The 22,278-nt window shown below is 41.0% G+C and overlaps 3 protein-coding genes across 3 annotated transcripts; 1 reads left to right on the forward strand and 2 right to left on the reverse strand.

Moving 5' to 3' along the window:
* Position 1: 1 nt before the first annotated feature.
* Positions 2-1,576, reverse strand: C20H22orf39 (chromosome 20 C22orf39 homolog). Its single transcript, XM_063173110.1, has 3 exons — positions 1,522-1,576; positions 1,248-1,415; positions 2-662 (listed from the first exon to the last, which is right to left on the reverse strand). Exons 1-3 carry the CDS (start codon positions 1,546-1,548, stop codon positions 537-539), a joined length of 321 nt encoding a protein of 106 aa, XP_063029180.1. The 5' UTR covers positions 1,549-1,576; the 3' UTR covers positions 2-536.
* Positions 1,577-1,906: 330 nt separating this feature from the next.
* On the reverse strand, positions 1,907-7,930 carry UFD1 (ubiquitin recognition factor in ER associated degradation 1). Its single transcript, XM_063173046.1, has 12 exons — positions 7,879-7,930; positions 7,622-7,754; positions 6,877-6,909; positions 6,363-6,484; positions 5,927-6,057; positions 5,450-5,522; positions 4,888-4,956; positions 4,293-4,358; positions 3,983-4,030; positions 3,534-3,622; positions 3,099-3,180; positions 1,907-2,691 (listed from the first exon to the last, which is right to left on the reverse strand). Exons 1-12 carry the CDS (start codon positions 7,879-7,881, stop codon positions 2,617-2,619), a joined length of 924 nt encoding a protein of 307 aa, XP_063029116.1. The 5' UTR covers positions 7,882-7,930; the 3' UTR covers positions 1,907-2,616.
* Positions 7,931-8,483: 553 nt separating this feature from the next.
* CDC45 (cell division cycle 45) lies at positions 8,484-20,540 on the forward strand. The gene is made up of 19 exons (XM_063173477.1): positions 8,484-8,639; positions 9,674-9,808; positions 10,120-10,212; positions 10,667-10,804; positions 11,386-11,535; positions 12,463-12,518; positions 13,108-13,156; positions 13,763-13,824; positions 14,218-14,268; positions 15,246-15,365; positions 15,699-15,830; positions 16,214-16,312; positions 16,552-16,713; positions 16,917-17,055; positions 17,421-17,504; positions 17,964-18,082; positions 18,512-18,588; positions 19,520-19,586; positions 20,235-20,540. Exons 1-18 carry the CDS (start codon positions 8,484-8,486, stop codon positions 19,582-19,584), a joined length of 1,887 nt encoding a protein of 628 aa, XP_063029547.1. The 3' UTR covers positions 19,585-19,586; positions 20,235-20,540.
* Positions 20,541-22,278: the final 1,738 nt, after the last annotated feature.

The raw sequence follows: 22,278 nt of genomic DNA on the forward strand, positions 1-22,278 counted from the left end.
ATTCGTTTAAACCTTTATTTTTGAGTAGTTCTGAGTAGTCCCACAGCACCTCTGGAGAGCAGTTCCAGGGTGTACAGCCCACAGGTGAGAAGCTCTTCAACCACCAGAACCCTGATTCTGGGAAATGTCCTTTAAATGCCAGTGTTTGGGATTGTCCTGAGCCAGCAAGGAAGAGTCCTAGCTAGTTTGTTTTGGCAGGTCTGGGGTGGGTACCTTGTTCCAGAAGTGCTCAATGCCAGCTGGTAGGGCAAGAGGCCCTCATAGCTAGAGCATGTATGCATTAATTGAAAAGTGCCTGCTGAAATGAAATCTTGCTATGTAAATCAACAGTAAAAGACCACAACCAAATTAAGCACCTCAAATCTCCTTTTAAAAATATTCAGTGTTTAAATAAAATTTCAGAATTTTTGAGTGAGTGCTGAAGTATTGTAGGGCAGAGGTACAGTTGAATAACTTCAAGATGATACAGAAGGGAAAAAAATGCATAATTCTGAATTGTGTATTATGTTACTAACCAAACACAGAAAACAGTCTTGTTAATTTGATTTGTCGTGGTCAAGTGGTAGATACCAGTCATATGGTGGGCTCTTCCTGAGCTGCCACACTGGAGCATATTTCTGTTTTTCCATAACTCGAGCTCTTTCACTCTTGCACAAAGCTTCCTGAAATACAGGAAAAAAAATATTTCAGTAATAGTGTTGGATGTTCCAGTCATACAGAGCTGATTTCCTGCCGTGAACATCTGAGATAAAAGAATAAATATTTATCATGCTTAAGCAGAAGTGCTAAATGTTATCTAAGTAAGCCAGAATACAAGTTTTTAACTAAATAATATTTATATTTTGCCTCCGGCTCCTAAGTTACAAAGGAAACTCGCCAGAGGCTGTCCTGGCTGGCGGGAGGGAGGAGCTGGGCTGGAGCCTGCGCTGCGGGGCTGGTGGTGTCCCGTGTCCGCGGGCTGGAGCCGGGGGCATTTCCCAACACACCAGCAATGCCTTTGCTCTGTAAGGTGGCGGATTTCTCTTTCAGGAAGGAAATGTCAGCGTAACAGAAATCAAGAGCTTTCACAGCTGAAAACACTTCCTGGGTCCTTCACTGGATTTTAAGACAACCCGACCCACCTCCGGCATTTCCAAACCCTCCCCAACCGCCGCGGCTGCGGGGCTTCAGTGCCAGCAGCCCCGGCCTAGAGAGCCCCGGGAGGCCGGGACCGGGACCAGGAGCGGGGCCGGGAGCGGGGCCGGTACCTGCGCGGCGGGGGAGCGGTCCCTCTCCCAGGCTCGGCAGGCCTCGTAGTCCTCCCGCCAGCGGCCGCACTCCGGCAGCTCCCCGTGCGCGTAGTAGTGGTGGAAGGCGTGGCGCAGCCCGCGGCAATGCTTCCACTCCCCCCAGTAATCCTCGCACGAGCGCGGCGGCTGCGGACGGACATGGCCGGGCTGAACCGAGTCCGGCCGGGCTGAACCGAGTCCCGCCACCCGCCCGACCCCGATCCCGGTGCTCCCCGGCCCCGCTCCCGCTCACCCTCCAGGAGCTGCCCGTGCCCTCCATGCTGCCGCTGCCAGTGGCCACCGCGCCTACGGCGGCACCCGCAGCCAATGGGGAAAAGCGGCATAGAACGGCCCCGGCCCGGCAGCCAATGGCGAGGGGCGGCACAGATCGGCCCCGGCCCGGCAGCCAATGGCGAGGGGCGGCACAGAGCAGCCCCGGCCCGGCAGCCAATGGCGAGGGGCGGCACAGAGCAGCCCCGGCCCGGCAGCCAATGGCTGCGCGGCTGGCGCACGGGACCAGCGCAGGCCGCAAGCTCGGGCGCTGCCCGGGGAGGCGCTGGGGTCGCCCCGCAGCCCCCGGCCGGTCCGAAAATCCCCCGGCCCTCGGTCGGTCCCAAATCACCACACGGGCACGCAGCTGGGAACGAGGAACTTTACTCGGGCTCGCAGGAGAGCGCAGGGTTGCACCCCGGTACGCTCGCCGGCAGACGAGAGGGCGCACAGGATACGCTCGCACCATTCCAAAGCGGCACCGGGCAGTGCAGATGGGTCCCTCCTCTCCCTACATGTGCCAAGAGATTGCTACGCTACGTTATAGTATCTGAACTATTAAAAGGCATGTTATTAATTATAAATATAAAAAGCAGTTACAGGGGGTTTGCTTAGAATGATTAATAACCCAACACCTGAAGCTAAGCTCAAAGAGACTCCCTGCACTAAAATCCTAAACACCAAAGTCACCCTTCATTTGCACCACACCAAAAAGCTGATCTGAAATTGTGGCAAAATACATATAAAGGGAGGAAAATACCAAGCACAGAGCAACATGAGATCATCATCACTCAGGAGATGTGGGGAAGATGTAGTCTAAGAACCAGACCCTTAGTAAGGTAGAGCTTGTTAGTTTTGCTTCTCAGGTTTACCAGAGATCTGTGTTCCCCTCTCTACAACACATACAAAAAGCTTCTTCCAAATTCCCAGAACTGACAGCTCCAGCTCTAAACATGAAGCCAAAACACCTATTAAGTGCTCCTGTGTTGTAAAACGATCTCTCAACTGCAATTATTAAGATCCAAGATGCTGCAACTGTTATTTTATTTTCCCCCTAACTAGCTGAAGGTACCACAGCTTAGGGCTTTCTTCCTTTCTTGCGCAGGGACTGCCCCTCTCCTGAAAAGGCAATAAAGCGGCTTCCAGACTCATCCTGGGAAAAGAAAGGGAAAAAAGGTTTTACCTCTTGGCTCACTGCTTGTGTGTGATGAAAGCTGAACAATTGTTAGCAAGAATACTCCATCAGAGCAGCCACTGACTGTAGACATTTCACATCCCTAATGTAGATAAAAATAACTTTCTTCCTGAAAATAAAGTAGCAGCATTTTGGTGACCTTTCAGCCAACTGGCTGAATAAACTGACACCAGGCCAATCTCCTTCCATCAGTAACAAGGACATCAGAGGCTGCTTCATGTGACTCAAACCATTCTAAACAGCTACTTTTCAAAGGAAGCATGCTGTATAAAAAACAAGGGGAAAGACAGAGGGACCACAAACTTGGATCTTAGTTCTAATGTCCTGATTCTGTGCAAAACTGGGGAGGATTCAACCTTATTTACCTCTTCCACCTTCTTGACCAGTGGACGTGAATTCCTAATGAACGTGATTCTACCGATCTTGAAGTCATAGTTGGGAATTCCTCTGGAAAAGAAGCATAAAAATATTATGTTTATATACTGTTGAATTTGACACAGAGAGAGCTCTTCTGTGTCTGTCAGTGTAACACCAACGCTGACTGCACATTTTCATTTCTAAATAGCTGCAGAGTTAAACCACTGAATTATTTTTCTGAAGAAGCAAATAATCAAATACTGGAGTTGTTGTGGAAGGTTGGCCACAGGCATGTTTCCATTAGCCTGTGGATAAGAAAGTCTATTTTCTAAGGCAAACTCATGACAAAATGAGTTTGTTTATATTGCAGGAGCAGGGAAAAAACCAAACTCTGCTCAAGAACTGATCCTGCACTGGTTTACAAGTGAATGATGCAGACATACCTTCGGATGTCCCCTGGTTTAATTGGTGAGGGACTGGGCTCCACACCTTTCTTCTTGCCATCCAATCTGTTCCCAGATCCAGAGAATGCCTGTGGATACAAAACCAGTTTTAATTGAACTCCTGGCATTTGAAAGCCCACTGCACAAGGATGTTTTATCTATAAAATCTTACAGCAATTTTTATTTAGTTTTTTAATTCAGCATGCTTCTTTTTGGTATATAGAAGCTGATGAATTGTGGGTCTAGGGGTCTATCTCAGTCTCCCATCTGCCCTTTGCAGAGAGCAAGTCATGCTGCACCTGGCTGTGATCACACAGAACAGTCCCAGGCACCTGCCAGTTAAATAACAAGCATCTCTAAGAACAGGTACCACTATTTTGCAGTTGTTCAGCACAACTTTCCCTCACCATTTTACAGCATTCAGAAAGCAGCAGAAACAGGGCACTTACACGAAATCCTATATCGCTCACATATCCACTGTGGTCTGTCTCCACATCCTGAGAGGGAAAAAATAAATTCATTTTGTCTCTGTTCTCACATGCACATGACATGAAAACAGTTCCAAGTATTTCTGACCAAACAAAACTTCAGAACAATCACTCTCCCAAAACATCAGTTGGTAAACAGCAGTCCCCTAAATAACACATGCAAAAGCTTCTGGTAAGTAAGAACTTGTTTAAATAAAAAAATGTATGTTGGCACTCCTCCCACAATCAATAGTGACTTCTAGCACTTTGCAAGAACAAAAGTTTAACATACTGCAGACTCTTCATGTTGTGCACTTCTTTCTGGTTCTTTGTATCCCAAAGGAGCATCAAAATCCACCTATTTACACAAGAAGCATGAAAAAAACCTATGATTAATATTTTTCTTTAAATCATAAGCTTTATACTACTATTCTTCAAAACTCCATGAACAATTATCACTACATTTGATCTAAAAAGAACTAAGGTTTGGTTGTTAAACGTTTTAACTCAGAAGTAAAAAAAGACCATGCCTCCTAGAAATTAACCTTAGCATGAAATGGAAACAGAGCAGTAAAACAGCTCCACAATATCACTGGAGTGTGAGTAAAGACAAGGCTATTAAATAAAACTCAGATGAAACATGCCAAAGCTAAACATTAAATTCTGAGCTCTGCAGTCACCTGATGTACATGAAGTGCCAATCAGGATCACAGATGGGGTTACCAAGGCACATGAGCACTCCCAAGTGAGTCACCTTCCCTACCCCAGGGATTGCACCTTTCTTGCAGCACCAGCTGGGCTGGGTGTGCAGAGCTGTCACTGCTCAGGTGCCCTCTCCTCTTGGGGGACACAGCCAGGGCAGACTTTCCCCATCAGCTTTGACTTACATTCATGTCACACTCTATGATGGATACAGCCTTATCTGGTTTGGTCTCCATCACCCGGAGCTCATAGATCTGAAACAGACAGAGGCATTTGAAGATTGCATTGTGTGTAAGGAGAGCACATCAAACCTTTCCCTCCAGACCTGAAGGAAGTATTCTTTAGGTTGAGGACTCGATACTGCAGAGTCTCTAGAGAATTGAAAAGCAAAAGTTTTTAACTTAGAAGCCTCTCTGGCTTCTGTACACATTACTGAACCTTGCTGCACTCTTACTGTACTTTAACCTGTAATTCTGAAAACAAATTCTGAATTTAGGATAAATTCTTTCCTTTGACTTGTAAAACCTTCAACAGCACAAACATTTATTTTCTTGTGAGTCCAAAGAAACTTAAACAGCAGCTCAGAAAAAGACTTAGCTGACTCCATTTTCACTCCAATAGAAAGCCAACTGTGAAATCTGCCATGTGGGATTACTTGTCCAAACACTGCACAGCTCTGGGTCGATTGTTTTAGTACCAACATCCAACAACTGAACTTAGCCTACAGCCCTCAACCCTACACTGTACCTTTTCATTGTAGTTGATGGCAATCACATCCCCAGTAGTTAGACAGGCAAAGTTCCTCAATGCATTTTCCAGTCTTTGGAGTATGTTAAGATGAAATATTTGTTTTCAGTAAAACATCCAAGCCTTAAAGTCACCATACTGTAGATCTCTAATCCTTAGTTTCTCAAACATGGTTTAAAAGTCATCAGTACTGCAGACAGGATTTTAGGAAATGTTAGGATGTATAAGTTCTTCAAAGGGACACTCAAAACTCATTGGATTTTAAGACAACACTCCTTCTTCAGAGCACATCACCAGCCTCTCCCTGGTTAAACAGCCTGTACATCAGCTCCCCATCCCTTTTGTTTGCAGGAGCAGCAGCAGTGGCCATGGACTACAGCAAGTGTATGAGCCACACATGAAAAGCTCGCTCTGTTTCATCATTCCAATTTGGAAGACATTTTTTCCCCTTATTCCATAACTGAATAGGAAGGATACACAGCTTTGGGATTGGTGATGTCAAGAAAATCTGGGCTTTGTGGCTGGAATTTTGAATAAGTAGCAACTTGCAGATTCACACTCTCCACTTGCACCAGGCCTCCTTCTTCCAGCAGCAAATTCTGCATCATCTGCAAGAATGGAAACAAACACACAAAGCCCAATCAATGTGTCTGGTGTTTTCAAATATCTCTCCTCCACATATCAGCTCTGGTGTATATTCAATTTCAGGAAGAACAGTCAGGTGCACATTAAAAGCAGTCTGCTTTGCTAAGTTAAACTTCTGCAGAAGAGAGCCTGAGCCAGAACTGAAGGCTGTTGTAGAACATGACCAGCAGAGACAGGCACAGGAAACATTGCACCTCCTTAATACTAAACTTGGCAACTTGCTAATCCTACTTTTCAGGTTCTGACAGTCCAGCATGAGGCAGCTCACCCAGTGTGGAAGGTAACAGATGCCCTCATCAGCCACAAACTCCAGCACTCCACAGTGAGTCATTCTGTCTGAGTTCTTGTTGGTCAGCTTGAACAGCATGGGGTAAGTGATATTAAGGCGGCCTCGTGAGAAAGGAGAAAAGAGTTTTGTTTGTTAAAAGCCCCCAGCACATTTTTGAAGCTTTCAGAGATCAAACATCACCAAGAGAATGGGCCAGACCATAGGAGACCCCTCACCCCATTATCCCAACTGCTCAAAACCACACAGAAAGCAGACACACAGATCCAGGGTGGCACTGAACTCAGAACCTTAAATGCTCAGGGAGCCCAACACTTCAGATGGCTGTACCTGAAGGTAAACAAGCCCCATGAATTCTGACAGAGAAAATACCTTTAAAATACATTTTTTAAACTGATTATTCTCAGAGTGTCTATTTAAGACTTAAATAGATAACTAAAATACACATTTGTTCCTATTTCTAATGTTGGTATTCCAGAATAAAGTATTCACTTACTGAGTTGATCCAAAGCTGATGGTGGCATAATTACTGCAGAAATGAATAAGAATGTAAAATTAGGAATAGTACATCCATACAAGAGTACATAACACACAATTTTATCCTTCCTTTCTCTAAAATCTCTTTAAAAAAAAGGGCAGATCCTAAAATATAAAAATTCAGTTTTAGACAGTTCAGTAGAAGCAGTCATGACAAATATCTTGCTACGTGGAGATTTCAGGATTATAATCAGAGAAAAATAAAAGAGAAGACAAGGTTTTACATTACTTTTACTTAAGAAAATTTTTCCCAAAGCTAACTTTATTTGTTAGGGCTCACAGGTGCTCTTCAATCGATACCAACTCAAAACAACATAACATCATTCTGACAGCCTGAAAATTAAGTTGGCCCATCTTTTACTTTCTTTATACAAATTAAATGAAGTGCAACACGGTGGGGAGGAGAAACTCCTTAACCATAAACTTCCGTGGCTCACACTAGATACAAGATTGTAACAGGAAACTTTATAGATGAAATCTCTCTCCTTCTAATACTCATAAACCCCGACTCACTTGGTAAACACTTTTAATTACCGAGCAATGCAAGGGAACATGACCCATCCTACTTCCTCAGAGCCCGACCCAGGCTGCTCTGTCACCGTGTTTTCAATATTCCCGCTGCCTCGGCCAAAAGCTGCGACACTCGACACTATTCACAAACACTCTGCCAACAGTTTATTAGTCAAAATAAAACATGCACATACTCTTCCCGCCTTTCTCCACATCTGACCTGTCATTAGGTCCGGCAAGCATGGACACCGAGAAGCAGCGGTACTGGGTTGAAAAACGGTTCTGGAACACCCGGGGGATGGGGTGGTCAAACATATTAAAGGAGAACTAGAGAGGAAAAACAACACAGAGAAGAAGGCGACCATCAGTATCTACAGCACACCGACTGTCACCGCACCCACTGAGGGCTCCTGAAGTGACGCGGCCCCTCCCCGGCGCCCCCCGCTCTCACCATGGCTGCGGCGGCGGCGGCGGCGGGCGCTCGCTCGGGGCGGCCGGGCCGGGCCGGGCCGGGCCAGCGCCGCTCGTTCTCCTCACGGGCTGGGCCGGGCCCCACCCACGGCCCCGCCCCACCCAGCGTGCCGCGCGCGCCGCCCGCCCGCCCGGCCATTGCGGGTGAGGGCGGAAGCCCGGCCTTCGCGCCCTCCGAGGCGGCCATCGCCGGGAGCCCCTTCTGCCCGTTCGGCTTCTCTTCGGTCCTCGGGTGCTGACGCGACCCTGCCGCCTCTTCTTTGACCTCCGTTTATTGGCAAAACCGGCAACTCGCCCTTAGCAAAGATGGCGGACACGGCGACAATACCCAGCAGGGTGCTTCCGGCCGGAGCCTTCTCGGGATTGGCCAGCAGCGCGTATCGTCACCGCCTTCTCCGCATCCTATTGGCGAAGCCCCGGAAAGGATTGGGCAGATCGCCCCGCAGAGGCGGGGTGAGCGCGTTCCTATTGGCCAGCGCCTCATGAGGCGCGGACCAATGAGACGCGGCGCTGCTTTGGCGCCCAGTTTGAGCGGGCGCGGCCTGCGGCTGCCGCCCGTTCCCGCCGCGCGCGCCCGTTCCCGCCATGTTCGTGTCCGACTGCCGCCGGGAGTTCTACGATGTGATCGTCACCCAGGTGCGGGCAGCGCGCCGTGATCGGCCCGGGCCGGCCCCCGACCGGCCTCCCCTAGGGCTCTCCCCGCTCTGGGCTGCCGCGGTTCCCGCCGCCTCACGGCGTAGGGTCGGTGTGGGGCGTCCCCGGTCTGCCCGCGGCGGCTGAGGCGAACCGGCCGAGGCGAAGCGGCTGAAGGGCCGCGGTGCTCTGGGGCGGTGCCGGCCCCGCTCCGTGGGCTGCGGGGCGGGGGTCGGCGGTCACCCGGGTGATCAAAAATCCCTTTCCCGGGTGTTTTCCCCTTCCCTACCCTTGGGAACCGGGACAAAGCAGCGTCAGCGCCGTGAGGTCTCGCCAGGGATTTCACTGACGGTTCGCCTCCTTCTGCAAAAGTGTTTTTGTGTGTTCTGGATCTCATGCTTAACAATGACGTCTCTGAACTTTAGTTTAGTTTAGTTTAATATCTTTCTAGCCGTTTTGGAGTTATTTGCCCAGACACTAAATACTGTTTTCTGCGATCTTTGATGGTTTTCCTGCAATCTTGTAGCACATCTGTTTGCTACTTGTATTTTGAACCCAGGGTTTGCTTAGGTCCGTTCGCTGTGGTAAGGTGGTGAAGCTTTTGTTGGACAGTCTTTTGGCATTTCTACCAATGAAATGGTGTTATGGACTGTGCAAATGAAAGCATTTATCTTAATTTCTCCAGCTGTGAGCAAAATCTCAAAACACCCTTCCCCTAAGACCTAAAACAACACTCGCAAAACAAACAAAATCCGAGCCAACCAACCTCTCACTGTCCCCTCCCCACCAAAAATAGCAGCCAGCTTTGATTTAGGTGAAAGAATTTATTTCTTGAGTTGCCTTGCTCTTGCTTTTGCTACATATTTTTTTTAGTCAAAATTGGAGATCTGTGCTGAAAACAAAAGCCGTTCTAAACACAACGAAAATAATTGTAGGGCTTGGCTAGGTGTGAAACTTCAAAAATATGTGAGGTTCAGAGGAGTTTGTGTAATAACATATCCCTAAAGGAGCTGACCCATTTTGGGTATGTGGAGTTGCTTGTTTTTAATATAGACAGTTATCCAAACTGGTTAATTTTGGTTGCAGTGTCCACTCAGAAACAATTTTGTTTTATGCTTATGATGATCTCTATGTGATGTCAGTGTTCTATGCATTTCATGTACCAGCGTGCTTTATTTGGCACCTCTATTAATGCTATTATTTTGTTGTTTTTACAGCGTGTTCTTCTTCTTGTTGCTTCAGATGTTGATGCATTATGTGCTTGTAAAATACTCCAAGTAAGTCTGGGTTCATTGTCACTGCAGGCTGACAGCACGAGAAAATATGGATGCCCTGGGATGCTGTACATGGGTGTGAGCTGGGGAGAGGGGGAAGCTTTAATCTGCTTTTGCAAGATTTGTTTCCATGAGTTATGACACTGCAAACTGGTAATTCCCAGTCTCAGAGATCACATAGATTTGTCATTTGGGATGAGATGTCTTTATTTTAAGGGTTTGTGTGGAACAGAGTCACAGCCTGGTGTAGAATTGCAGAGAGGCTGTTTCCCTGTTCCCCCTCCCCTCTGCTCACAGCTGTTCCTTCCTTGCAGGCTTTGTTTCAGTGTGACCATGTGCAATACACACTCGTGCCAGTGGCTGGGTGGCAAGAGCTTGAAACTGCCTTTCTGGAGCATAAAGATCAGGTGAAAAATACTAGAAAATTTTTGAGCTGTAGCTCATCTTTTGTTAAGATAAACTGCTTCCCTTCCCCAGTTTAAAATATCAACACTTTAGTTCATTATTATTGGTTTCTTAAAACTGTGGTTACAATTTAACCCACCAGTAATAAACTTTCCAAGTTTTTAACATCACCTCCAAAAAATGTGCTATAATGTTGATAGAGTCAAATGAAGTTTGCACAAATTATGAGATATAAAGGTCCTGGTACTGAATATCCAACATCCCTGAATTTTGGGATTTTTGAATTTTGTGTGCTTTGCCTTAAAAAAAACTTCTGCCTCAGAGACATCAGAGAGTAAACACAAGTTTTGGCAATGATGAGTGCTCTGTAGGTTTTGTAAATGTATTTTCAGTTTTCCATGTCTCCTGGCAATTTAAGTAATGAGCTGCTTCCTTTTTTTCTGCTTTTCATTACAGTTCAAATACTTTGTTCTTATTAATTGTGGTGCCAATGTAGACCTCCTGGAAATCTTGCAGCCTGAAGAAGACACTTTTTTTTTTGTATGTGACAGTCACAGACCCATCAATGTAGTGAATGTTTACAATGACACACAGGTAAAACTTTCCTTTCATAATAAAAACCTCCCCACAGTGGTGGTGAGCAGTGTAGTGCTTTTCTATGTTTGCAAAACTGGTTAGAAAGTTAGCTTGTAGGTCAGAAAGCAGCATTAATAAATAAATATTTGAAGTAATAATGTACATGACCAGAAAAAGTCATTTTTCCAGCAGTGAAATCTCTAATGTCAGCAATGTGGTAGTTGTCAGTAGTAAGCACCTGTTAATCTTTTTGCTGTAAATCAAACTGCCATAAATCAGAGGATAAACATCCCTTCAGAATCTGACATGTATTATTTCTCAACATCTAGCAGCACCTAGAATTTAAAGTATTAAGCACAAATTATGTTATTTTAACAAGCATTAAAATGATAATGTTTTCAATAATGCTCTAACAAAGGAACATGAATTTTTACTCTTATTTTCAGTAAATCAGTGTGGTATTTGTGTTAAAAACCAATGTTATGTTTTGTTATGCTAGGAATTAATACAGCCTAAATGAATTTTTAGTTTCTAAGTAGGAGTGCATTTTGCTCACTAAATAAGATACTTACTCTAAAGTACAGCTTTCTCCTTGCTAGATTAAGCTGCTGGTCAAGCAAGAGGATGATCTTGATGTTCCTGCTTACGATGACATCTTCAGAGATGAGGAGGAGGAGGAGGAGGAAGAGGACTCAGAGAATGAAAGTGGTGGCTCAGAGCCCCTGGAGAAGCGCAGACGATTTGAGGAGGTTTGTTCACTGCTCTCTTCTGAAAGGAAGAAAGAGAACTCTGCTATTACATATATTTTACATCATAGGAATATTTGAGTTTAAAAATTGTGTTCCCTTGGGTCACAAATCCAAGAGCAAGATTTAAAAATAATCTACAACAACATGTAGTTTCACATTAACAAAATATTTATTTATCTGAACTACACAGAAATATTCTCTCTAAATTTAAAAAAAACCTGTTTGAACTTACTTATGCATAATTCTTTGTATAATCAGTGAACTAGAGAGATCCATCTCCTAATATGTGGGCTTGGCAGTGTAGCAGTAGAATTTGTTTAGATATTAACTCCTTTTACAAAAAACCTGTTTGAGAAGATACAAACTCACAAATAGTTTAGCAATGCATTTTATCTGTGCTTGTAGCAGTAAACTCACAAAAGTTTATTAAATGTGCACATGAAATTTAATTTGCCATGTTACTTGTAGCATATTTTCTATTTATATTACAAAAGCAAAAAAAGGCATGGGACCAGCAACATTAAGAGACAACTAAATATGAAGACAACCTTAGATTTACTATATATTTCATGTTATCTTTGTTATCTTCCAATTAGTATTGTGCTTTTTTTTCCTAGTAATTTGAAAAGGCACTACCTTAGCCAAAGGGGCTATCCAATTCAAAAGAAAATTACAGATACACAAAAGCTTTTCTCAGATCTGTTAAATATTTCACAAAAATCTTATGTGTGCTCCTTGGCAATATTTTTGGTAATGCTTTTCTCATTACATATTATTAATGGCAAATTTTTTAAAAAGAGGAGAAATATTTTTAATGGAAATTTTAATTACATTTTTAAAATTAAAGTTTAATAATTGAGGTATCTAGATGCTAATCTATTAGAATATTTTTTCTAGCTTTTTAACATCCTGGAAATTAATTTACAGGAGGTAATAGAGAGGACAATGAAAAGGAGACAAAGGAGAGAATGGGAAGCACGCAGGTGTGTAAATGGGTTTTTCTTATGTTGCTTCTTTTTCTTTCATTTGTTATTAAAATCGTGTTAAGAATACAAACACGAGATAACAAACTGTGATTTGCAACATGCTTTGGTTATAATTTTGTTTAGAAAGTTGAGAGAGATTCAGTATATAAAGATAAACTTTAAATGGAGGAAATTGTAAGTAGTAATTTAAAATTTCAGTACCAATAGGTGCATTGGCTCACTTCAAACAGCTGTAATATTCTTATCTTGTCTGTCCTGGGGTGAAATTTGTCCTTCTGTTTTCTACTTTTACAATCACACTGTAGTCAATAGGAATGAGCAGGAACAAATCAGATAAAATGGGATTTGAGCAATAGTGATGTAATTATTTTTCTTTTTTGCTTTATGAGTACATTTCAGTGTGGTTTCCATATTATTACTAAAGTCTAATTGCCTTGCAGATAAACAATTTCTGGCCCAAGTTTAATATTTTTAATTGCTTAAATGAAATTTAAATATTAATCACCATTTCTGGATTTTTTTTAATTAATTTGTTGCAATGACCAGTTCCCCACTTAGTCAAATCTGGCTTTTTTTTCCATTTTAGAAGAGAAATTCTTTTTGATTATGAGCAATATGAATACCATGGAACCTCGGTAAGTATAAACTCTGTTTGCCATAAAACTTTAAGGTGACAGTGTAAAAGTAATTGGGCAATATCCAATGTTATAATTATCTATTACAATTATATAATTGTCTAATAATACTATTCAATATAATAATATTATTGTATCTTGCATTTTTATATATTAGTGTTGTGTATATATATAATGCAGTTTGTATATATATATGTAGTTGAACTTAGTCTAATGTTTTATGGCTTCTTTTAAATCTTTGCAAGGGTATCTATTTAAAAAATACTCTCACAAAAAGGCTTGAGCATGTAGGGAGGTTGTTTTTTTGTCTTTCAGAGTGTCAGGATATCCCAAACACAGCACTTAGGGCATCAAACAGTTCTTTCTGTCCTTTGGCCTCTCTGATTATTTATATTTAATTGTTTGTTTTCTGTATAATGCAGGTTTACAGAGCTCTCTAGAATATTTTTCTACTTAATATCTTGGGAAGGAGCTGGCAGATTGTCAGACTGCAGGGTGATTTCTTGGGCTTTAGGAACGTGCTAGGACTTGGCAGATTGAGCTGTTCTGTTTGTTTACTGAACTGTGTCTTGTGTTCATTTGTCTTTTTGCTCCTCTCTTTTGCAGTCTGCAATGGTGATGTTTGATCTGGCATGGATAATGTCTAAGGATTTGAATGACATGTTGTGGTAGGTTCCCATCATCATTTTCTGTTGAGATTGGAAGCTTAAACTTGCCACAAAGGCAGGCATGGTTCCCAAAATTATTTTGTTTTTCTATGAGATTCCAGTTTCTTTTGGGGGAGGATACTTGTCTTCAACTAGAGGATGCATCTGTGTAAATTAATTAAAAGCAACAACAGATTTTGCATGGAAAAAAAGAGATTGGTAATATTGTGTATGTCTGCAAAAGAGGGAATAGTAGTAGTAGATAACTTTGTTATTAACTTTTCTGTATTGCTGGTAAACAGTGTTTCTGATTTGTTCTATTACATAGTTAGAGGGTTAAATATAATATATCCTATTGGAATACTTGTTGGTTTAACCTTTTTTTCTATTTCTTTTTTTCCAAAAAAAATTTAGGTGGGCTATTGTTGGCCTAACAGATCAGTGGGTCCAAGATAAAATCACTCAGTAAGAAAGTTTTTTTTTTATGTACAGTTTATTCTTTTATTATTAATCTTTCATATTTATTTGTCTATCTTGCAAAGATTTATTTTTGGGAGTAACTAGCAGCAATTAGTAGAGATCAGGAAACATAAGGGTATTATTCTAACAGAAAGAAGTAATTAACAGTGATATTAAATATATTAATGCCTTAATGTGATCTGTTGCCTCCCAAAGATAGGAATGTATTTATTTAAAAGATTATTTTCTATTATTTAGAATTTTTAAGCTAACTTTTTATTTTTCTCAAAAAATTATAAATCAATCACTTCTAATCTGGGAGGAAATTGTGATTAATGGTAGTTCACCTGAGCATGAACTTGATACGTATTTATTAAAGGAAGAAACTTTTGTATGTTCTGTATCTTCCAGGTCTCTTTACAGTTTTAGATAAGAAGTTTCAAATATTTTTGTCTCTTTTTATTTCCTACTAGATATGATCAGAATTCTAGTATTACATGTGTAGAATTTAATTCTGGTGTTATATTTTCACTAATACATGAACATTTTCAAATAGATAAGTGTAATAGTATATTACACTTATCTTGTAATTTGCTACAAGATATTTCTGATTTCTTTGGTCTGTCTATTGCTTGGTTTTGTAGTATTGTTTTGTTTTGGTTTTTTTGTGGTTTTCTTTTTCTTTTGGTTGTGGCTTTTTGGTGGGTTGTTTTTGTTTGGTTGGGGGTTTTGGTGCTTTAATTTTAATTGCCTGGGTAAAAAGATGAATATTGAAAAAATATTCAATTTTTCAATAATTGGTGAATTATTAAAATAATGTTTCAATATTTCAATAATTATTTAACGAGTTGGGAGGATTTAAAAATGTATCTACAGTTTTCATGTTTTCATGCTGTAGACTTTAGGAAGGATTATTATTTTCTGGTAATCAAGAACAAAACTTCCCAGGCAGCAGGTGGAGTGGCAGAGTGTTTGTGTTGCAGGATGAAGTACGTGACTGACATCGGGGTCCTGCAGCGCCACGTGTCGCGCCACAACCACCGCAACGAGGACGAGGAGAACTCCCTGTCCATTGACTGCATGAGAATTGCATTTGAGTATGAGTATCCTTAAAGAAGGTCTGGGCTGAACCCCTCTGGAGTTTTTATCTAGGAAAAAAAAAATGCCAGCACCATCTCTGCTCAGAGTGGAAATAAAATAAAGGGAAATGTTTTATAGTGGATGAATCTCTGTTCCAGCTGCTTGTGCGGCTTCAGTTCAGCTTAACCTTTCAGAACTGCTTACAAGTCACCATTGCTACTCTTGGGTTACATCACCTGAGCTTCTCACTGCATTTTATGCAATATGTAAGGGCAGCTGAATCCTTTCCTGCTGGTGGAGTTTGTAGGGTCAGAGGATATTTGTGTTTGCAGTTATTTGCCTTAACTCCTGCTCAGCCTGCGCCTGGCACTGTACCAGCACTGGTCTCTCTATGAAAGTCTCTGCAACACCTGCTACACCTCTGCCAGCCTCAAGCTTTGGTCTGTGCAAGGGCAGAAGAGGCTCCAGGAGTTTTTGGCTGACATGGGGTGAGTTATAGAAATTTGGATCTTTTTTTTTTTTAATGAGTTACAGGAAAATATTCAGAATATAGCTGGCAAGTACTCAAGCTGTCAGCTTTTAAATATGATTGTGGGGTTCTGAATAGGTGGCAGTGTCTCTGAGTTACACAACTTGTGTATTGGTTTACAAGGAACATTTGCTGTATGCTTTTATGGAATGGCAGCTCAGTAAAGCAACCTCAGCTTCCTTGTATTCACTTTTCAATGACTGAAAAAACAAATGCATACAAGTTTAGCCAGACTTAACCTTGTTAAATCATCTAATAATTTTAAAAATCCTATAAGAAAAAGGCAAAATACTTGTTTCTTCTGGCATACCTGTCAATGAATTTTTTTCCTCCTGTTCTTAGTTTGCCCTTGAAACAAGTGAAACAGAAGTTTAATTCCATGGACATGTCTTTAAAAGAAAATCTTCGGGAGATGATTGAAGAATCCGCAAACAAATTTGGGTAAATTGCTTTAAATACAAATGTTTTATCTGAAAATACTTTTCAATTAAGTTCAAATATTTTTGTATGAAGATGATCTAATATGTTGTTTTTAAAAATATGATTCTTAGATTGACAAAGTGAGGCTGGATTTGTTGCAAATGTTAGTATAAGGTTTGTCATCATGTACTTAAGATTAACAAACCGGGGAGACTGTTGATCATGTAAATAAGTTTTCCTGGGTCTATTTCATTTTGCAGAATGAAAGATTTGCGAGTTCAGACTTTCAGTATTCACTTTGGCTTTAAGAACAAGTTCTCAGCAAGTGACATAGTTTATGCAACAACTTCTCTCATGGAGAACATAGAGAAAGAGGGGCCTGAAACAACTAATTTCATTAAGGCTTTGGACAGTCTTTCCAGGTACTGAAAATATTCTTCTTCAGTATTTGCAATTTTATTTAGGCAAATGTATTGGGATTATGGATCTAAAATATGAATTGTTGCTTCATAAGCTATTGAATAAAAAACCCAGAATATCCCTGTGAATAGTATTTTGATATAATTTTTATGTGAAAAACTTTATTGTACTATGGAAGTGTCTATTTTTATTCTTTTTGTTGCAGAGGTAACCTGGACAAGCTGCACCAAGGACTGGACCTGGCCAAAAAGCAGCTACGTGCCATTCAGCAGACAGTGGCCAGCTGTATTTGCACCAACCTTGTCATTTCCCAGGGGCCATTTCTTTATTGCTCCCTCATGGAGGTCAGAATTGTGTGTTTGGCCTCTCATTTGGCTCTCCTTTTTGACTGTATCATCCTTGAATAACAGTTGCCCTAAGTGCTTGGCCCAGCAAGAATTACTCTGTAAGAAAGAACCAATATCTCTGTACAGTGCTGTCCTCTGATGGGTCAATATTGACATTGCTCTGAACTCTCAAAGGCAGAATCACCCCTCATAAAGGGGAGAGGGCTTTGCTGCAAAGCTGGGTGAGCTCAACCTGTATTGAAATGGTTCTTGTTAGTGTTCTTTGAGCCACACACAGCTTCTAGACTTGTTAGTAGACAATAAAACTAAGTAAGAGTAAGAATCATCTTGGGCTGTAATTAAAATAATTCTTCTTTTCCTAGGGCACACCAGATGTGAAACTGTTTTCCAAACCAGTGTCTCTATGTCTGCTTAGTAAATACTTACTGAAGTCCTTTGTTTGCTCTGTAAGTAAATCAAAAGCATTTGACTCACAAACTTCTGGCTGGTGTAGTTCTAATTGTGCTGTCAGATACTTGCAGTTGATTATTAAAAGCATTAGAGGAAACTATTAACAATTTTCTCCTGATTGGATGATTTTAGCATATTTGTGCATACTGCTGTAGGGAAGGTACCTATCTGGAGACTTCATAGCTTTGAGTTTTCATTACCAAGATAATAACAATCTAAACATTTGTGTAATTTTGTAAGTTTTGAGGGAGTGCATCACTGAAATTTTTATTAGTCCTTAAAGTAACTTTTACTGTAAGGAACAGTGAATTAAGATATCCTGTAAAGAAACCACCTTCTTTGAACTGCAGAATATGTGTATCCTTAGGTGGCTATTTGTAATGCTATCTCACATGGAGAGCTGATATTAAATTGCTTTCTGACCTTGTGTAACACAGAGATTTTCTGACTTCCAGACAAAAAACAAGCGCTGCAAGCTGCTGCCCCTGGTCATGGCTGCACCCATGGATGTGGAACAGGGAACTGTGATCATGGTGGGGATTCCTCCAGAGACAGAAAGCTCAGACAAAAAGAAGTAAGAAAAGTGTTTACAAGTTCTAAACCTGTCTCTGAAGCAAATATACCTTTCCTGTACTATTTAACACTGATTATGTTTACTTGAATGGTATCCTTCTCAAAAACACACCTGCATACTGTGTGCATGGGATACTTTGAGAGAGGATATAGATCTTCAAGCAGGATCTTGCAATCCTTGCAAGGTTTTTCTTTTCCTTCCCTCTTAAAAGAGGGAAATAGTTCACTATATGGCCCATGACTTCATTTCTAAAAGCCTCCAATGTAAAAATTTTTGCAAGCGAATAAGTGAGGTGTGTGTTGAATACACAGCACCTGCAAAAACATCTGGAATCCATTTCCTCCTCTCAGCCAGGAGAAAGTTCCTTGCTTCTACCTCAGTAAACATCCTTTCCCCTGACACTCATCCGTATTTCTTCTCCTGCCTCAGCTTTTTTGGAAGAGCCTTCGAGAAGGCTGCGGAGAGCACGAGCTCCCGGACGCTGCACAACCACTTCCAGATGTCCAGTGAGTAGCGGGGCCCGCAGGGGGCGGTGCTGGCACGGCCCGCGGGAGGCTCGGCGGTGCTCAGAGCCTGCCTCCCTCTGCACAGAGCACGGGGCACCCAGCCTGGCTTTCTCAGACAGTCTGTGTTCTGCATGCCCTGATGGTTTGCACATTGTGCACTTCACAGTCCTTCATGTTGTCTGTGAAGGCTTTAAATTCAGCAGTGTGGTATTGATGGGATACTTTAGCAGTGAAATCAGCCTATCTTGCCCATGCTTAAAAAAAAAAGGCTTTTTAAACAATTTCTATCTATGCATGTTGAACATAATCAGAAATATTCTTATATTTAAGAAGTGCCTGCACTGTTGTGGAGTGAGCACCTGTGGTGGTGCTCATTCCCAGGACGAGGGAAGAGATGAGAATCTTGACTCCATGTTTCAGAAGGCTGATTTATTATTTTATTATTTATATTATATTAAAAGAAAATTATATACTAAAACTATACTAAAAGAATAGAAGAAAGTATTTCATCAGAAGGCTGGCAAGGAATAGAAAGGAATGATAACAGAAGCTCGTGCCACTCAGAGTCTGAGCCAGCTGGACTATGATTGGCCATTAATTAAAAACCACATGAGACTAATCAAAGATGCACCTGTTGCATTCCACAGCAGCAGAGAATGATTGTTTTTCTTCCCCTCTGAGGCTTCTCAGGAGAAAAATCCTGACAAAGGGATTTTTCAGAAAATATGGCAACAAGCACCTCCCAATTAGTTTGCTAATATTTAAGCACAAAATAAACAATGTCCTTTGCATTTTGTTCAAATTGCTTCTTCTTAAAGATGGGTAAAAATATAAATTGGTATACTCAGGCTTATTGTTCTTCAAGAGAAGATGCCTGGTATATCTTCTGGTGATATCTGGTATATCTGTAATTTAATATTTCATATTTTAGTAATTGAATTGAAAACAGAAGATCGGAGCAAGTTTCTGGATGCACTCATTTCTCTCTTGTCTTAAAGGTAAGACACTAAGGATTGCTTTAAAAATTATTATAAATCAAGTAACCTGCCACTGTCTGTAGAATCTTTTTTTTAAATATGGCAACTTTTAGTGAAAATATAAATTGAAGCTAAGAGTTTCTTACAAAGACAACTGTTTTCCTTTGGAGGAGGAGGCAGACAATGTGAAAGCAAGATTTTTTCATCCTTAAGACATTTATTTAAAAATTTCATCATCCCTGAGCTTCTCTGTCATTGTTCTTAACTTTTTGTGCCTTTTTAACTCATGGTGGAAAAGGAGTTTGTGTTGTGAGAGAAATATTGGTTAATTGTAGCTGTTCCTCTGTTACTGACATTTAATTCTGATGGCTTCTTTGAGCTCAGGATGGAATTTTGGCCACAGCAGTGCCACTGACTTTGATGTTAATGCAGAATTTGCATTTTTCTTTCCCAGTGTTAGGGTTGTAGCCTAGGTTGGTGTGCAGTTTCTACCTGGAGCAGAGATGGGGATGTAAGAAATTATTTGTAGTTGTCAAGTAGCTGCACACTGGTCCAAAGCAGCTTGTTAGACAGCAGAGGCATGCATGGCTCACAGGATTTCTACATCCATTTGTTCCTTTCTTTACCCTCTGACTACTGATTGTTTTGTCTTCTGCTCTTGTTGTGCAGTGGTGCCTTTTGGCTCCTTGTGCTGGAAGCTGAGGATGAGACCCTCTGAAATGATTTTGGATGTTCCAAAGTTCATGGTGCTGCAGTTTTGGTGTGTCTTAGGTACTGGTGCAAGCCTGGACTGGTGTTTTTATGCCTTTTAGGAGGTCAAAGGGATTTTGATCTCAGCACAGAGGTATTGAACACATCTTTGTCTAAACATCCTACCCTGGTAATGGCAAAGGCTGTCACCTGGTATTTGTACATTGGATTTCTATTTATCAAGCTTGCTTTTATTAGTAGATGTACTATTGTGATGTTCAGTTGTTGACTGACAACAAAAAATAGGTTTTGAAGTTTCATATTTATATTACTGTTCAATTGTACTTTTAAAATTGTCTTGAATGCTTTTTATTTTTTAAATCAAACTATTTGAAACTCTCCTTGAAGTTCTAGAATGCTGAAAATGTTTTTTAGTATTATCAGATTGAAGTCTTGTAGTTTAATTGAAAGACTTGTTTTGTGAGAGGAGTTTTTAGATTTCAGGGTTTTTAAAATCCAAATACTGAGCAACTGCCAAATACCAAATGAAAAATCCAGGGAATGCCAGCATCAATAAAGCCTTTTTAGTCATGCATTGTGATACTGTATTGTCACTTGTAGCTTGACTCTGGGAATAGTTTTCCTGGAAGGAGGCTGAAGCACTATGATAACTCTGTGTAGAGTGTAGCACTATAAATATTGACAGAGTAGCTTATCCTGTTCCATTGCAGATTTCATTTTACTTTGGTCATGAAATGGCTCCTTGGCCTCACCCTGCTGTGTATATGTGTACATGTGGAATGCTCTTCTGCTGGAATTGTTTGTCTGAATTCACTGTGGCTTCAATGTTTTCATGTATTGTAACAAATACATAGAGGTTATGTGTCATTACATCATTCTTTGTACATATTTTAATACAGATTAATTTAATATTAAATGTGATTTAAATGTAGCCAACAGCAACCTAATTAAACTATCTATTTTTATTCAAAGAAGTTGGTTTGGGTTTTTTAAGAATTTTTTGTATGTTGTCACCTTATCTGAATAAAATCCCTGTGCCAAGCTGGGATGGCCAAAAAATTGTGCTTCCTAAGATAAAGCAAAGCTGCCTTTTGATTTTAAATGCTTCCTAGGTAGTTTTGACAATAAATTGTATTGCCCCTTAGCAGCTCATTTTGGGTTTTGCAGCATACAGAAATTCTGTCACTTTTCTGAACTACCTTGCTGGGCTTTAGGTCTCTGGAAATGGAAACACAGAAGTTTCTGCTGTCCCTTGAACAAGTAGTGCCAGGCCAATTAATATGTAAAGGGTACAAGTCTCTGTGACAGAGAAGTGCACTTCTAAATATTCTCACTTTATCTTTCAGCTGCAAACTGCTGGGTGAATGAAATTAGATAAATGTAGGAAATTAATTTATTTATCCCAAAAGAATCACTGCCATTTCTGCAGTGTTAAATGACTAACTAGTTTAGCCCTATCATATATTTAAGACTTCTTTTACTAGGTGATTGTAGTGTTTTGAAAAATGGACAGATTTTCAGGCACAAGCACCCTTTAGCTTCAGCATGTTGTGTCGTACTGGGAGGATGAGAAGTGGGAGCTAATTTTTATGTTGGGATGTGTTGGTGATTTGCCAGGTTCTTCAACCAAACGTGTGTAACATAAAACATAAACTTTCCTTGCCCCTGCTTTAGTGGTTTTCTTGGTTGGTTGTTTGGTTTTTGTTGGTTTATAAGGTTCAATTTTTCCCAAGATCTGCTGGAAGTGCCCAGAATGCTTTTGCAAATTTTAGAATTGATCAGCTGTTGAACTGATTCCCAGGTCATCCAAATGTGGCCATAAATCAGTCAGGAGTGTGGAATGCTGTGTAAAAAGGAAGTTATTAAATCTACATGGACACCTGAAGGAGTTTCTGCCAATAGAGAAAAATTTTGCATGTCAGCATTTTACAATGTGGGCAATAGAATCCAAGGCTCCTTATGTAGTTTATTTTAGCTACAGAATGTGTTGAGTAATATGTTA

The sequence above is a fragment of the Melospiza melodia genome, chromosome 20 (genome assembly GCF_035770615.1).
Source record: "Melospiza melodia melodia isolate bMelMel2 chromosome 20, bMelMel2.pri, whole genome shotgun sequence".
In the NCBI taxonomy this organism is placed as follows: Eukaryota; Metazoa; Chordata; class Aves; order Passeriformes; family Passerellidae; genus Melospiza; species Melospiza melodia.

Coding starts and splice junctions, on each gene's coding strand:
- CDC45 (XM_063173477.1), top strand. CDS start 8,484: ATGTTCGTGTCCGACTGCCGCCGGGAGTTCTACGATGTGATCGTCACC. Junction 13,157..13,762: donor ATGAATACCATGGAACCTCG/GTAAGTATAAAC, acceptor TCTCTTTTGCAG/TCTGCAATGGTGATGTTTGA. Junction 17,056..17,420: donor TTTATTGCTCCCTCATGGAG/GTCAGAATTGTG, acceptor TTCTTTTCCTAG/GGCACACCAGATGTGAAACT.
- UFD1 (XM_063173046.1), bottom strand. Junction 4,359..4,887: donor TCATAGAGTGTGACATGAAT/GTAAGTCAAAGC, acceptor TTGTGTAAATAG/GTGGATTTTGATGCTCCTTT. Junction 2,692..3,098: donor TGGTCAAGAAGGTGGAAGAG/GTAAATAAGGTT, acceptor TTCTTTTCCCAG/GATGAGTCTGGAAGCCGCTT.
- C20H22orf39 (XM_063173110.1), bottom strand. CDS start 1,548: ATGGAGGGCACGGGCAGCTCCTGGAGG. Junction 1,416..1,521: donor GCACGGGCAGCTCCTGGAGG/GTGAGCGGGAGC, acceptor GTCCGTCCGCAG/CCGCCGCGCTCGTGCGAGGA. Junction 663..1,247: donor ACCGCTCCCCCGCCGCGCAG/GTACCGGCCCCG, acceptor CCTGTATTTCAG/GAAGCTTTGTGCAAGAGTGA.